This window comes from Larus michahellis, chromosome 4 (assembly GCF_964199755.1).
Source record: "Larus michahellis chromosome 4, bLarMic1.1, whole genome shotgun sequence".
Classification (NCBI taxonomy): Eukaryota; Metazoa; Chordata; class Aves; order Charadriiformes; family Laridae; genus Larus; species Larus michahellis.
This window is the reverse complement of record NC_133899.1, coordinates 89772249-89789573: the sequence shown is the minus strand read 5'-3', so window position 1 is coordinate 89789573 and position 17325 is coordinate 89772249. Positions and strand designations below refer to the sequence as shown.

The window sequence follows — 17325 nt, the reverse complement described above, 5'->3', positions numbered from 1 at the left end:
GGAAAAATCGATAATGTAGAAATACAGGAACAGATGGGACAAACACGGTTATGTCATATGTGCACATTTCCTTCTGAATTGTATTGCTAAGAGCTTATTTTCTGCATTATTGGTTGGCAAAACACTGGACAAATATCAGGGTATAAAACTGCACAGACCTCGCCCCTCGTACAACAGGCAAGCGCTAATAACTTCTCCTTCGGACCGGGGCTTGGCTTTATTAGCTAATGAGTCAATGGAGCCAGGCTACGTCCCATCTCGGGTACCGAGCACCAGCACCGTTCCATGCCGTGTTTTATACCACAGACACTCTTGGGGTTTTTTTTTCGTTTTCTGGCTACAATCGCAACATCTACAATGGCTGGATTTGAAAGCGATCCCAGTTCTTACGAGTTATTGCCTGAGATAGTTCATATTCAATAACCATTTCTTAGGTCATCTGTGTTGTAACAGTGGTAGAGTTTTGCCTTACGCACTGATCGAATGAGGTTTGAGGACTTGTGCCGTACGCCAAAACGTGCGTCCACCCTTCAAACCCTCTAGGAACTTCTGAACAGTGCTCATATCACTAGAAAATCTGTTTCTTTTGTAGGCACTGCTGTACCAGCTTATTGGTATTCTTGACAGTGTACGGTGGGAAAAGTTAGTTTCTTCTGGTTTAATTAAGTTTTGGGAGCACTTAACATACAGCCTGTATAGATTTGCTGCTTTATATCTGAAATGGAATTATTGTGAAAGCTGATAAGATGGTGATGTGTTTTGAGTTACTTTCTTAATTAAAGCAGATTTTCATTTTATTTTTTTTTTCCATGGCGGTGGTCACTTCATGATGACCTCATGGTCTGAAGCTTGAAGATTCCTTATAATGTAACTTTAAGGAAAAAAAAAGTTTATCCAATCTATTTTTCAGGGGATGTAAAAGAAATCAGTGAGAATGCTGTTGAATCTAGATTCTTCTCACATTTTAAAAATGAGACTGTGCTTTGATTTGCCTACAGTTACTTCTAGAATCTTTGGGTCCCCTAGATAGCATTGGAGCCAGAGTGGGTGAACTGAAATTAATTTCTGCAAGGATCCATTTTTCCCAACTCCTACTCTAAATATAAATTTGCCCCGTGGAGCAGAGCAGCTGCTGCCTTTGTCAGCTCTTATATAGTTCAGTGGGATTTTATTTATTTTTTTTTTTTTATTGCTCTTTGTGTCAGAATCTCTCTGATAGGGACAAGCATGCGCTCCTTTAATGCATGCCTATAAATGTCACTCACCTCGGGGAGGTCCTTAAAACGATGTCCGTGTCTGAGCTGCAATGGAGCTGGCCCAGAACCGCACACTAATTGTCAGTTGCCTGAATCCATCCTGATTCTCACAGGGTGTCCCCGGCTTATGTTCTTTGAAATGTCTTTGTCCTTTTGCTGGGGCCGCCGTACGTGTTACAGTGGTAAATGCAGTCACGAGTGAAAATCTAATGCCAAGTAGTCTTGCTCTTCAAGAAGCCAAGTGACAGCTCAGGAGAAAACCTGCAAGAGATATCTAGGAAGTTATTTCTAGAGATAAAAATGGATAATCCGTAGCATCCTAGTGATTAAGAGATTGCACCAAAAAAAAACCCTTGGAATAAACACGTGGTCAAAGGCGTTAACACTGCAAAAATGAGAGTACCGGGGAGTTCTGTGGTAGAGTCGCCACTGTATTTAAAAAAAAAGCTAAACAACCTGCCTTTTTCTTTTAGGATGCTTTAATAGTAATTTAGTAATTAATAGTAATTTTAGATTTCATTCCCAACTCGGCCATCTGCCTGTCCTTTAATCGATTTGCTACAATTCCAAGTTTTAGACAATGCTCTCAGCCTGCCTTTTGAAAAAAATGGCCTGTAACCTAAAATCTCAACATTGTGCTGCTACAACAGCTATTGCAAATCTTTCTTTTTTTCTTTTTTTTTTTTTTTCCTTTCCTATTTCTAAAGCTTTGAGATTACTCGGGTTGAACTGTAGATGACACAGAACTGGAGAAAGAAATGCTATAAATATTAGCAGGAAAATAGGCAACCAATCCTGATAGCTTCCCCCCCAATATTGGTACCTCTGTGGTTAATTTCTGAATTAAGATTTTAGGATATATGCATGCATACATCCTTTTTTTCTTCCTTTCTTCTTCTTTTTTTTTTTTTTTTTTTTTTTTTAAACCTAGCCGCACGCTCTTTGTTCTGCATTCCTCCAACCTCGCTCCAGGCAAAAAAAAACCCTGATTTTGCTGACGTCCATAAGCCTTCCTTCTATGGGGCAGGCTCTGTCCTCCCGAATGATTACCAGTAAATTGCTCTGATTTTATCTGCAGCTAAGCCAATATTCTTATCTGATGTTACTTTAAGGCATACTCAGTTTCATACATAGGTGTGCTTTCACCTCCATCCCGTGTGAACATTTGACCATATCTATAGAGTGGATCAAAGTGAATATTCTTGTCTGAAGGAAAACTAGGAGTTTACAAAGTTTTTAAAATAAAAAAAAAAAAAAGGTCAAATGTTTAGTATCTATGGACCCCCAGTAGAATGAGCACGATGGACTAGTTACAGGATTTCCCTCTAAATTCTGTGTTATTTTTCTTCTCATTAAACCTGTCGGGTCAGCTAGCTTTAAGAACATAAGCTTGCTGGAGTAACACTTTCCTAGGTGTCGGTGTTCAGGCCGAAGCAGGATTTAACGTGGGAAACTAAATGCAGGATCTCAAACTGCGGAAGGGATTATGTAGGTGTGCGTGAATTACACAGGGATTTGAGTGATGGAGGCCCCTGCGAGCGTAGTCGTCTGTCCTTGCCTTGTGCTTCCTGAATTTTCCAGAGCTTGCAGGTCTTTTGATCAAGCTCCTTGCTGCCATATACTTGTTAAAAGAGTATTAATAATAATAGAAATATTTCAACCATCCACATTTTGAAAAGGTATGTATTGACAGAGATGATAAGGAACTGAAATAATAAAGTCTTAGCCTGGAAGGTCATGCTGTTGAAGACTTAGCAATTCTCATTAAATATCTTTATGTTAAAAATCCTTTGTGTTGAAAATAGATGAAATCTACAATTGATCTGCCTGGTGACGGTACTATTAAAGGAGCGTTCTATATATATTTCTGAAGAAAGCTTCAGAAGCAGTGCAAAAATCATTTCCTTTTGCTTGAGTGATTTTTTCAGGAAGGTGCAGAAGGCCTTTAAGTGGCCGCGAGCTGTGCAAGGAAGCTCTCAAGAGGAGATGCCTCAACCTCCTACGCTTGTGGGACTTGTGCCTGTACTTTCATTTCCTGGTCAGCCATAAAATATTGTTTTAAATTATTAATCAGTAGCCTGCTATAAATTTTACTTTACTGGATTTTTTTTTTTTTTCCCCTTTTGTAGAAGGCTATGTTAGAGGTTCGCTATCGGGAATTTTAGTAAAACCCTACAGCATTGATTTTAATTGCCGGATTAATGAAAGCATAGGCTGGTGTCACTTCAGTGAACCTCTCTAATTAGGAGCATCAGATTTGCCATCGCAGATCTGGCCGATGGTCTACTGAGCCTATGAGTCCAGCATCCCGCCTCCAGCAGTGCCTTTGATGGCAGCGAGCCTCCCCCCTCCCTCCTTCCCCAACGATGCAGAAGGTCAGCGGGGAATGAAGAAGCAGAATTTTCCTCTCGTATCATGCAGGAGGTTGTTCTTCATCCCAAAGACGGTAAATTGGTAACTGGGTTCTTGGCCAGCATGTCTGTAAATGGCCTTTAGGGATGAAAATACTCATCCTTTTAAATAGCCATGAGCTCTCATTACTTACAGAGGCGAGCTATTTCCCTTTAGGAGGGGTATTTCTTAAATTCTTCACAAATATACAAATACATTTGGCTGAAAAGCTGGTTTTGTGACACAGGCTATAGTGGAGAAAGGGGAACTAGGGAGTTTTCACTATAACCTCTCTACTTTAGTACTTCTTTTTCCTAGATTGCCTTGGTCCGCACCGTAGATGAGGACAAAATGGGGATGCTGCCCTTCTCTGCTCGTTTGAGTCAGATCTGGTGCCAAATGTGCGGCTTTAACCCTTACCAACTGTCTTCTAACTATATAATTGGCATATAGATCATTATACACAGAACGCTCCAAACCCTTTAAGCGGAAGCTGGAGGAACCAAGCTGAAAGCAGGGTCAGCGTAGGCAATTTAATTTAGAAAGTCATCAGTCAGGAGAAGATTCAGTTAGATTTGTATCTGTGAAACAGATGGCCAACTGCAAGATGACTACGTTAAGTTTGTTATGTTTGTGGAAATTAATTCAGCACTTTAATTTTTTTTTTTTTGTCTTGGAAAAAAAAAAAACCAACCCAGAACTTGGATGCCGTGGTAACTGTTTAACAGGAACAAGTGATGGAGACCACCTTATTATTTTGTGTGAAATACGGCAAACCCCTGGTGATCCTAGGGTATGCAGAAAGGTTTTTGCCGTCGCCTGATTTCTGGTACGGCTAGGAATACAGCACGTGACGTAACAAAACCAGAAATGCTGCCACCTATGGATAAACGGTTGTTAGAATTTTCAAATGCAAGATCTTATTAGGAAAACATTTAGGGTCGGACACCTGTGTGGGCTGCGTGTCCCCATCTGTCTGCAAACATATTCCTTTTTTCCCCTCTTCCGCATCCAAAAGTGAAGATCAGATTTTAAAGTGCTGGAAATCTAGTGCTTTTTTAGCTTCTTTTAGAAAGAGTCTGAAAATTTGTCTGTTTATTTTGAGGGCTGTGTTGAAGTTGAGTTCTTGTGATAATCTGCCTCTAATTGAGATGCTGAACCCTTCTGAGACTCCCAGGCTTTTTCTGCGTCTTTGGGGTCGAGTCTTTGCCACGCAAATTAATGCTCAGCTGTCACAAAGTATTTTTCACTATCTTAAAAATGCAGCTTAAAATAAAAATAGGTCTCTCAAAAGTAGGTCACACCTAAGATTTGTCTAGCCAACTGTCCCGTTTCTGACAGTGCCCCAGAGCAGGAGCATTAGAAGAGCATTAGAAATAGAAGCATGGGTAGGATATTCAAAAACTTTTCAGATTTGGCCCCTTCTCATTCTTGCTCTTACCGTCAATGATCTTTAGAAATAATGGAATTAATATGTAATTCTCTAACGACCAACTTCAGTACAGCATTCCGGTTCAGAAGAGTTAAATGTGTGCTAAATAGTTGAGATTTGAGTGCGTGCTTGAAGCAAGCGCGTGCTCAAGTGCTTCCTCCAGCTTGAGTCCTGTTTTCTCCTTCTTTTGTTCCTTCTGGCTCCAGATTTTGCATTTGTCTTGCGTTACAGGTTCCTAACTCAGTTGCACTGATTTTTCGTCCATGTCTTGGTTGCATCTTGCTTTATGTCCTCCCCTGTGTTAGAGAGCGCTACTTCTTACCACCTTTTGGCAACTTCAGAAGCGTTGCCTCTTGTGAAAAGTCTTGGACGCTGAACTAAATTACATTTTACCGAGTGAGAAGGGCAGTGCAGATGATTCATTGTTTTTTGAGTGGCACTAGACATCCTGTTCGCAGGAGCAGAGGATAGTTTGCTGGTGACTTCACAGTGTTGGTATGGACTGAACCTACCCAGCCCCTGGGTTTGAAGGCTCGGTTTTTTTCAATCAAGCACTAAGCGGACCCAAAGGGAATGCTGTCTTGTCCTTCTTGGCAAGAGGGGTAGGATTTGGTCTCTTGGGCAAGACAAAGGCCAATTTCTGTAATTCCCTAATCCTCACAGCGAATTGCTGTTGTTAAAAATTAAGAAAGGCCTTTGTAACGTTTCTGGCCTCACTGTTTGGATCAGATAACTTTCATCTTCACACATCGATAGGAATTGAAATGCTTCAAAGTCATGCGCCTTTGAGACCAATTTTACTTTCATTTGGAATTGCTTCCCAACTGTGAATGCTGTTTTGGTGAATTAATCCTCTAAGCAATCAAGAGAAAATGGAATAGAGGAATGAGTTTGTGCTTAAGATGCTACATGGCAAGTCAGGTTTCATTTCCAGCCCTCTTCAGATTGTTATTATCTCTTGGGGTATTTTCCTTGCCCTTTTTTCCTCGGAGTCCAATACAGCGGTGAGGGTTTGTTTGATCCTGCCTGTGGCGGTGGCTGGCTGCCCAGAGGAGATGATACCGAAGCCGTACAGATTTGTGCCCCCAGGTGAAAAATACCAATGAAATTAGAGCAGTTGTTTGGAACCATCCTTTACGCCTTTTCCAAATAGAGAAAACGAGTCTGTCTTCATTAGAAAAGTTCAGAAGACTTATTTGCCGTCACAAGCCACATGTGCCGAAAGTACACTGAGTTTTGGGAACTGGCCACGTTGAGTATTGGATGCTCATAGCAGAAAGCTATATTTGATACTGTAGCTGCCTGAAGTTAGATCTCTCTCCCTTCCTTGATGGTCAGGGTTTCTGGGGGGACCACGTGCAAACTGTCCCCTGTCTTTGTAGTTCATCAGAGTCTGTCTTTGCATTAGCAGAGTTCTTGCTCACGGCGCAGTCGGGTGTTCCTGGGCACATCAGAGGCCCGGCACCTGATGCTGTGTAGATAAAGCAGCTACTTCATGTCTTGGGTAGTACATTATGTTCTCCTCAAACTCCATCAAAGCCCTGTTCGTCCCCCACCTCCCCAAAACACACCCACACCTTGGCTGGCGGTGAGTGGGCTTTGCTGGAGGGCAGAGCTGACATGGAGACAGCGTGGCTACCGACTTATTTACTTTTCATGGAGTGGTTAAAAGACCCATATAGATTTTACTTTGCCAGAAGTGTGCCTTTTGAAAAATAAACAGTTCAAATGTCAGACATCTGTCCCTTAACTTGGCAAGAGGGGAGGTGAAGCAGTCATCGCTTCTCACCTTGTCAACGTAGACAAGGTTATTTTCTTTCATAGAAAAAAATCAAGCAAAGCCATTCACAAGGGCCAGTTCTCTGTATTTTTAAGGAGTGCCAGCAACGTGGTCAGACTGTGGGATCTGGGGTGACTTGCACGTGGTGGGGTCCTGCCAGAGGACAGGCGCCCATTGCCGTCTGTACTAAGCCTTGCTCAGGGCAGGTTGTGCAGGTATCCTCTTTAGGTCTAGTTCAGCATCATGCTTTTTAGCTTCCATTTGTGACACATACAACCTTCAAATGTTTGAGCCAATATTGTGAATGCTCCACGTTTCATAAAAAGTATATATCTGGGTTTTTGTTTGGCCTGTTACAAGTATAGGGGTGGCATGCAAAATTTTGGATTTGTGTTCAGAGTGTAAGTCTTCACAGACACTGGGAGCACTTAGATGCAGGGGGTTGTCTCTGTGGAGGGTAGGTGGTCTTCTGAATGTGTAAAAAATCTGAAACAACAACAAACAAAAAACCACAAAGAATTTTTAGTAGTCTTCTATTAATAGCTACAGCATAGAGTCATAGCATAGTTTGGGTTGGAAGGGACTTCTAAAGGTTGGCAAGTCCAACTTCCTGCAATGAGCAGGGGCATCTTCAACTAGATCAGGTTGCTCAGAGCCCCGACCAACCTGACCTTGAATGTTCCCAGGGATGGGGAGTCTACCACCTCTTTGGGCAACCTGGGCCAGTGTTTCACCACCCTCAGTGTAAAAAATGTCTTCTTTGTGTAGTCTAAATCTACCTCCTCGTCCTATCGCTCCACTCCCTGATAAAGAGTCCCTTCCCATCCTTCCTGTAGGCCCCCTTCAGGTACTGGAAGGGGCTCTAAGGTCTCCCCGGAGCCTTCTCTTCTCCAGGCCGAAAGCCCCAGCTCTCTCAGCCTGTCCTCACAGCAGAGGGGCTCCAGCCCTCTGGTCATCTTTGTGGCCTCCTCTGGACTCACTCCAACAGGTCCATGTCCTTCTTGTGTTGGGGGCTCCAGAGCTGGACGCAGTACTGCAGGTGGGGTCTCACCAGAGCAGAGTAGAGGGACAGAATCACCTCCCTTGACCTACTGACCTGGCATCTAACACAAAGGACCAGACAGACTTTATGCTTGCTGTGAATAGCTTCATGGCAGGGGGGTTGGAACTAGATGATCTTTAAGGTCCCGTCCAACTCTGACTGTTCTATGAGTCCATGAGTTGTTCAGTGCATATAAAACTATATTGATCTTGTTTGAAATGGATGTCAAACACCGAAACTGTGTTGGAGACAGCAGTAAGAGCAGTGAGCAGTGGGCATGTAAGGGAAGAGTTGCAGGAGGGGTGGGAGCTGTAATATGTGACAGCGTAAGAAATCTGAGCACCGTGCATGCGTGACTTCAGCTAAAATTAACTGCCCAGGCTTCACATGCCAGCGTATATATCATCTTTAACTTGTAGATGCCTCGGGAAGGAAGAGCAAGCTGGTCTCGAGCAGCATAAGTTCATGTTAAATATGCCAATAAGTAGTACCAACTTTCAGGTCCCTGCTCGTGGGAGAAGTAAATTTTCCTTTGACCATTACAAAACAGTAAGCAGCTTTCGGCTCCTTGATAATGGCAGCGGCGCTGCTGAACAGTAACTAACGTCAGCCTCAGAAGTGATTTTTTTTTTCTTTTTTTACTTTTTTTTTCCCTTTCTTCTGCAACTCCTTAAGATTTTTCTGTCATTTCTCTTCGGAGTAGAAACGTGTCACCTTTTCAGATAAGCCCTTTTCTGTTGCTATTCGTGTGTGGTAGTAGATGTAAATGGGTGTATTTCATGTACGAGAACTGTGAGATTGGAAAATGTTTTGTTGTGCGCTTTAGGTGCCTTTTTAGAAAACGCTATAAAAAATAGTTCATTTGCTTCTCTTGTTCTCTGAGGTCGATTATAGTCTGTTGGCGTGAAATCAAATCAGTTGATTCACCGTGGCCAAACAGGACTTGGAATGGGTTTTGCTGATCAACTCAGCAAACTAAACTCTATTTCACTTTTGGATATGCAAAGAAATTGATGCAGGTGTGAATGTCATCTCATTTCTATTCAGGATTTAAAACATTTTGCAAGGGGGAATAAGAGAGCGGCCACCTGCTTGGCGTAGTGTGTGGTTCCAGCTTGACGGGGATTTGTATCTGGGGAAAAGTGTATAATGGGAGCGTGGAGAGCAGAGCTTGACGGCCACCAGCACAATTGCTGGCCTTGCTTCACCTTCTAGCTGGTACGTAGGAAAATGTTGCTTTGCGATGAAATATTTATCCCTCTGTATAGGCAGTGCCTGTCAGTAACGGGGCTCAGAAACCGTGCAATTGGGGAGAAAAAAAAAAATAAAAATTCTCTTTTCTCCTCTTTCGTATGAAGCGGAGTAAAATATTCAGCAGGGTTAGGGTAGGAAAGGTGACGGTTAGGCGTTTGAAAGCCTGTCACTTGTTTAGCACCCACCAAAGATTTGCTTGACGCAGAGTCGGGGGCAGCGTGGACAGTCTCAGGCTCTGTTAGAGAATGGTTGGGGTTGGAAGGGACCTTCAAGATCGTCTCGTTCTGCTGCTGGGAAGGCTTGCAGGGGTGCGAAAACCTACACCCATGTTTGGCCGTGTGTGCTGCGAGTCAGCCCGTCGCTCTTGAATAGCGGTCATCTGCATGAGAATAGCTCTCCCCAGCCGGGAATAAGGCTTTAAAGAGAGAGAAATAAATAGTCCCGGTGGTATTTGTTTAAATTACCCATTTCTCTATTTAACTTCCAAAGGGTAGTTAATGGACGGAAGTGTCCAGTAAAATGTAATATTCAGCGGAATACCTCCCACCAACTGACTAATAATTTAAAGCTGTTCCAACAAGCGCTTGCACACGTGAGTAGAATAAATCATTTCATTGAGTTCCACTTAATAAATAATTAAAAAAGCAGAGTTACCTCTGGCTCCCCAGAGAAGTGGCAACGAAGACCTCGGTTTGTTACAGCCGCAATAGTGGAGGATACTTGGAAAATTCCAGCACTTTACATAATTGATGGTATTTTACTGGTATCATATTAAATACTAATTAGTAGCAAATTATTGTGACAACTGTTTTGGGGGGGGGTTGCAAACGTATGCATTCATTTCAGGAAGGTCATTTTACCTTCTTACCTGCCTATCAGAAGGAGCCCACCTGCAATCCATCCCGTCATCACCACAAACGTGGAGTTTCTGGTGGTTTCCTCCCTTTTTGCTAGTCCTGGTGCCAAGGTGCTGGTAGGGTGGAGTAAACAAGTCCCCAGGCTCCCATCCTTGCTTTCAAGGTGCTTCCAATATCTCTGAGAGGAGACAGATGTGACCCAAGGCTGATGTGTCCACACCAGCTTGACCACCTTAACAGTCCACCCCGAATGTCCACCTCACCCTCTGAGCTGGGGATCACTGAGGACTCGTGGGCGTGCCTAAGGACAGCGTATTTTTATTTTTACTTCATATTCTACTCTCCATGTACCTTTAGCATTATTCTTACAGAAAAGGAGCAGAGACAAACTCTGTCCTCGAAGCCCGCTGATACCTGTTATTTACCACGGAGGAACGTGGACACACACTCTCTACTCTGTGCCCTGCTTTTTTAGCCTCTTTTTTCCTCTTGCAAGAACTTACGTGGGGAAAAAAAAACCCAGTCTTGGGTAGCAGTGCAAAGCTTTACTGGGTCTAGCAGAGCCAGTACTGTCCTTTTAGTGGGATTTGTGTCGTGGTACGGATGTACAGGTACAGACTTCCTACAGGATTTCAGAAGTGCGTGCGGGCAAGTAAGGCCATAAATTTTAAGAAATCTCTGATAAAAAAAGGTCTGTGAGAAGTGCTGTTAAAACTTGGTAATTTTTTTTTTTTTTTAAACCATATGCTGTTTAGCTGTCCTTTTGCCAGTCACTCGGCAAAATATCAGCCGTGTTATTGTCAGGGCCGTAATCTACGCGCTTTCAAAATAGCTGTTATCCTCGGGGTGCTCCCTTGGAGGCAGAGGTGCTTCCGAGGGAGGAGTTTTTCAGCTAAGCCTTTGGCTTTTAGCTATTCACCTCTGCGCTTTGCAGTGTGGTACCTATTAATAAGATCATTGTATTGGAGCGCAGGGTGGGTCAGCATGAGACTGCAATTAATGCTACCAGTCACAAATTGTGGTTTCATGAGTCTGCCTGGGTAAACCCCCTTATATGAGACAGCAGTGAGTATCTGAAGGGCTTTCTTGCCCCCCACGTAGCATTGTAAGAACTGTGGGCATTCCCGTTAGGATCAAATCAATACGTTTTGTCTATTTTTAGGTTTCTGGGTGGGTATTTTTTGCCGGTGACCTTCAGTAGGCAGCGTGGTTTGGTTCGCAGCAGCACAGGCATTGCATTGTAACGGGTGTTCTGGCGGAGTTCATCCGTGTGACTAACCCTGCTATTCAATCATGGAAAAAGCCTTCCTCTGCTCTAATTATGCTACATGATGTCAAAAAGATACTCTTCAGCTGTTAGAAAATTCACGAGAGCCTGATTCAGGATAATTATCGGAAGAAAACAATCAGAGTCTGATTAGTTAGGAACTGACATGGCGGGGGAGGAAAAGAAAGGTTTGAAAACATACTTGGGCATTTACTCTAATTAGGTTTGTTTTGGGTTTTTTTTGTGGAAATGAGTGACAAGGATAGGGTTCAGGCATATTTTCTGTTAACTTGCATAGAAGAGGGAAATTCTTTTCAAGTAGTTTTGTGTGAACCCTTTCCTTTTCATAATGAACGCATTTTAAAATGCCAATGAGGAGAGAAAAACCATTGGGTAGGTTTTGCATTCCCATTTGGATCTAAATTCTGTTTAAAGGAGACCCTGGAGTACGTGATAATACCTGGCACCTTAATCTAATTGCAGCTCTATGGGTGTACTGGGTATCCTTTATGATCTCTAAAGGGTCTTCCTGGATGCGTTGCTCTCATGACTTTATTCACATTTGGTTTCCTGGGTTTGACTGACTATGGGAGCAGAGGAATATAGTCCTACGATGCTGTGTTGGGCCAGCAGATCAAGTTGAACCTGCCCATCAGCATGTCTGAGCAGCCAGGTATCAGCCTATTGCCTCCAGAATGGTACCTGGAGAAAGGAAGAACGCGGTTTGAGATGCCAACTTCAGACTGTTATGGCTAGCTAGGCAAGCTCGAGTTTATTTGGCTTTTTGGTTGATTTTTCTGAGGTTAAAAAGACTGTATGAATTACTTTTAAGGGGATAGAAGCTTCAGGGCTTTTGCTTTGTACTGGTCAGTGTGTTCCCCAGCCCTTCCCAAGTGCTTGGTGGTACCTGAGTGGTCTTGATTCTGCATCGGCACCTTTTCTGCTGATTCAATATGGAAATAGGGTGTAGGTGGTCCAAGGTGTGCTCTGGGGGTGACAACGTGGTCTCTTAGCGCGGTCAGAAACGTTAATTGAGGCTTGAAGTGACAAGAAAGTGCAGAGGTCTCCTAGCTGGAAAGGGATAAGGCTAAGGAAAGGGGAAGGGGGAGAAACCCGCTGAATTTCAAAACGCAGTGTTCTTGCTGATGGGAGACGTACTCATCCTCAGGCCTTTTTCTTCACAGACAACTTTCAAAAGCTTTATAATTTGGGTGTTTTGCTCAAAAACCTTGCTACTTTGTGCAATAGCGTTTTAGCTGTGACTCATAATGTGCTGAGTATTTCCAAAATCAATATTTACCTGTAACACACTTAATTCAAACCTGATGGACTGGGGGGGGAAGGCAGGAAAAATCTTTCACATTTGTTTTTCATTTGTTTCCAGCTAATTGGATTCCTAAGATCGTATGGGGGGGGGGGGGGGGGAAATCTGCCAAACAGCTGAGTCTACCTTTAACAAAAGCCAGAACGTAGACCTGCGTTAAATATTAAACTACCTGGTCTCAGGCACAAAGACCTGCTGCTGGTGGTAATGCCCAAATCATGTTGTTCGCTGCGTTTTGTTAACTAAAATAATGAAACTGCCTCCAGTGATTTTCATACTCTCTGAAATCACTGAAAAGTCTGAAAAGCCCGTTCTGGTGCATACGATATGGCAGTATCTGTTCGGTCGCAGTGGGTCAAATGTTTCATATTGCAAGATTTTGTATTTTTTAATTAGGCGACTGCTCAGGTTATTGTCATGTGAATATTCCAACATGTGACTTTGTACCATGTTTGCTGAAAATACCTGAGGAACACTTAAAATCCATGTGCGGAGAGAGGCGTGTATGAATGGAAACTTTGTCAGCAGCGTTTTCCTAGTTCTTTTATTATTGTTTTCCCAATTATTTACCTGGTCTTGAACACTTGAAAACACTATGTGCTTTGAAACGTTTTTCATGTGTCTAGAAATAGCAACCATTGTACGCTTAAATTTTTTTTTTTCCACTTGTTTGTATGGAAAAGGAAAAGAAACATTAGGAATCGTATTTGTGTAGTACGTTACAAAGACTTGCAACAAACAGTTTTTGAAAACATCCTGGAACGTTTCTGTAATGAGCTTAATATATGCCATAAAAATGAGCAGTGACCATAAAGAGCTACTACAATAAGCCTGGGTAATACTGGATCCATAAGAATGCTTCAGAGCTTGTAAATATAGAGCCCAGTCAGTTTAAAAAAAAAAATAATAATAAATTGCGTGTTATGCATATTGAAAAATAACGTGGTAAAATAAGGTTTTTGAAAGAGAAGCACAGATTTATTATATTTGTGTTTTCCTGCAAAAGGCTTTCCTAATCAACTAGTTGCATGAAATTATATTCCACACCCTTAAATACGCCGGAAACAAATATTATCTCCATACTGGTATGCATTATTGATGCATTTAATGGAATATTTTATCATGAGCATAAAAGCCCTGCTTGGAATTTGGCTACCAAACACAGCCATAGACTTCAGGACGCAAAGCAGGGGTTTCAAGAATAATTTGCTACCAAGAGGGAGTTTCTTCACGTCTTATTGGAGACAGTGAATCAGACAGCTGGTATGTGGGGGGTGTTTGAAGTTGTCTCCTTTACCAGGAGGGTTTGTTAAGGGAGTTAGGGATTTCTTTGACGCGGTTGTGTTTATTTCCAGGGTATGAATACAAGGTCTGGTGTTCCTGGATGCAGCAGGAATTAGTTCAGTAAGAAACAGCTACGAAAAAAGTTCCGCAGTGCCAGCCGTGCATTCTCACACCGGTCTGTGACTCGAAAGTCAACCCTAACTAGCTCGGCAGGTCTTCTTAATGCTGTAATTTCAGGCTCTGCCAGGAGGGGTCTGCTCTGCCCGTTCTCTGTTCCTGTGCTGTCTTAATTCTAGGGCTGATCCAAGCACTTCTTTAATTGCATGATGGGTCAGCATCATGGCAGTGGGCCAGGCTGGGGCTGATGCGTCGAAGTATAATCCCGTATTTGCTGAAGGTCCTTCTGTGATAAACTGGGACATTCATCACGGCCTTCCCATTCAAAGAAACTGACTTACTGTGTTGGATCAGTTGCTCATCAGCTAAATCGCAGTAACGGCATAGGGGTGCGCGTCGACCCTTGCGCTTGTGAAATAAGTAGTTTTCGACCTGTCTTTACTTGTAGATAAGCAAGCTGGAACCGCGTGGCAGAAAAATAGGTGAAGTCAATCCTAGTTCCTTGAAGTCGTTGGATCTTTAAAAATATTTTCCTGTCATGGAAAATGTTTTCTTGTAAAATGAGCTAAGGAACGCAATGTCTGGTTTGTGCAAAGTGTGGAGGTTTTTTTTTTTTCCCCCTTTTCTTTTTTCGGTCAGCTAGGGAAATCACTCGTGTACTCAGCATTTAATTCATTGAGATGTTTTGCATTGAGATATTTTCAGCTCTGTTTTTTTTTTCTTTTTCACGGAGGTGTTCCACCGTGTTTTTTCTGTTGAAGTCTGTGATGCTGTTGGCGTAGGAAATGCAAATCCTGCTGCTCTGAAGATGAAATTAGAGGATAAATGATGGAAAATAGGGACATAAGTTTCAGATTTTGAGTGATTTGTTCATTGCTGCCCCAGTAGTGTTTTACAAGTTGACAAAAACCCTGAAATATAACTGAATGTAACCAAAATAACTGTAGTCAACGTATCTGTTCTTCATTTTATCACATTAACATTGAATCAGCAAGGGCAAGAGAAGCGTGAAATTACAATCCTTGTATTATTTTCAGGTTCCTCCATCCAGTGTGGCAAAGACTTGACTCTTAGATGTGGCAGTTGGCTTTTGGTTCCCATGAAGAAGGACATAAGCCTTGCATTTTCAGTGCTATGCTGAAGATGCTTCTGGAATTAGTAGCCATGGCTATGCTCGGTGATATTAGTCAGTAATTTGAAGGATCTGCGTGGATATATGATGATATGGGGAGGTTACATGGCTCAGGAGCAGAGCGGTGGAAGGGCAGCGGCTCTAAACCCATGTTTTGTTTCAACGACGTTTTGCCAGCAGACGCCATCTGATTTTAGTGGTGGTCATTTCCATCTGCTTCCTTAAGGCTGAGGGTAGGAAGCTTCATAGCCCAGTGGTCACAGCCCTGAGGGCTGGGGCCCCTCTCCTTGTCCTCTCCTCTTTCCATCTCTCAGTACCTGTGAAGGAAAAGTGTAGTTCTTGGGCAACCCATGGGGAGGGCTTCCATGGACTTCTAGGGACTGAATACTGTTGTGTAGACGTTTCCCTCCAGGTCAGTGTCTCACACGCTTGTGCGAAGCATTTGTCTCCAGCGTAGCGCTTTAATTTAAAAGTTTGATTTAAAAAACAAACAAAAAAAACGCAGCACATGGTGGGTTATAGGGACTGTGGAGGGTTGGCATGGGTCGCGCTCTGGAAAGAACGTTGACTATCCCCCTGATTACTCCTAGACTGAACTGAGGGGACTGAATTTCTCATATGCTAGGCATTCTTGAGAGTAGGGCTGAGCCTTCATATATATCTGGGTATTTAAAAGGTAAAATCTTGATATTTAGTTGTTTTTACTTTATTTCTTTGGAATATAAATAGATCATATATATATAAAAAAAAAAAGTCTTCCCTGAAATTTTGTTCTATACGAAGAACAAGAAATGTTATTTACTTCATAAGCAGATATTCCCAATCAAGTATTTTTCCTTCTTTTTGATAATCTAGCGTGAAAATAGAAGTTTGGTGGTGATCTCGGATAAGTTGTGCTAGCATGTGGTGAGCAGTACTTAATGCAAATTAAAGAGAGATTTTGACTGCTTTGTTTGCTTAGTTTTCAGATAAGTTTTAAAATAAATCCCAGCAGTTGGAAGGTTGCATGAGAGATTAAAATCAATTTAATAGGCCTATTTAACCTGTGAGATAGAACTTGTTGGTAGATTTTTAAGACCCTTAAAGGCTTGTCGGGTAATATAACAAAGGGGCTTCCTCAAAATGAAATTGCTATATGGCTAATATCTACCAGAGGTGGTTCTTGGAAAAGAATGTTTAAAATCTCTCAGTGACAGATATAAAGAAGGAATGTCAAAGGAAAAATGCAAAAAAAAAGAAAAAATACTTGGGTGGAAGTTGAAATCTCTTCTACACACTTGTTACTGCCGTAGACGTGTAGTTTTACTGCCAGATGATCCATTGAAGCTGTTACACGTTCAGGAGTTTACTGTCCTTTTCTGTGCGCTTTGCTGTCAGATATCCGAATAGGAAAAGCCGAATGCTTGATCTGCACAATGCCTTGAATTTTAATGTCGTTGGCTTGTTTCAAACAGCAAAAAAAGCAGTGATCTTAATCAGCTCCTCGGATACTGAGAGAAACAAAGAGCTCTCATTTTTAAGGTTGATGTTATGACTAACAAATTCTTTTTGTTTATCTTTCTCCGAACAGATTTATACGGATTGGGCTAATCACTATCTAGCAAAATCTGGTCACAAGAGGTTGATAAAGGATCTACAGCAAGATGTGACTGATGGAGTGTTATTAGCTGAAATAATCCAGGTTGTAGGTGAGTGACTTTCTCTTTTTGTACCAGATATCAACGAGCTCGTTCAGAAATTCAGTCTTTATCTGCTACGTAAACACGGGGGGTGGGAGAAATCCATCAAACTGCATGGAATTATGTAGATAATTTTCCTTCAGAGACTTTGCTAATTAGTTCAATAAAGTCTTGTCTAAAAGCATAATGGAAAAATATTTGATGTTGCTGATAAGATCTCCTGACGCAGCAATATCGCTCCGCACAGTTGAATGTTAAAAAAGCAACTGATGAGGGATTTTTTTCTGCTAGGATGCTGTTAGCCTTCAGTGTCTCTCTTTCTGATACCTTCTGGGGATTGATCTGAACATAATTCACAGTGATACTGGTCTGCTGTGTTGAACCTCCTGCTTCCAGTTGGATTTGGAAAACCCATATGCGCAGCTAGGAAAGGAGAAGGCGCTAATTTTCATGTGGCAGAAAAAAAGAAATCTTTCATAATGAGTTTTCAACTGAGGAACGTCATCATTA

At 42.2% G+C, this 17325-nt stretch overlaps 1 protein-coding gene across 2 annotated transcripts in view; it reads left to right on the top strand.

Annotated features, from left to right (window-relative positions):
* The window catches only part of NAV2 (neuron navigator 2), a 233295-nt gene that overhangs the window by 50381 nt on the left and 165589 nt on the right, over positions 1–17325 (top strand). For both annotated transcript variants that reach the window (XM_074586322.1, XM_074586321.1), the window contains exon 2: positions 16707–16824. In XM_074586322.1, coding sequence (XP_074442423.1) covers positions 16707–16824 — 118 coding nt within the window. The remainder of the gene's footprint in view (positions 1–16706; positions 16825–17325) is intronic.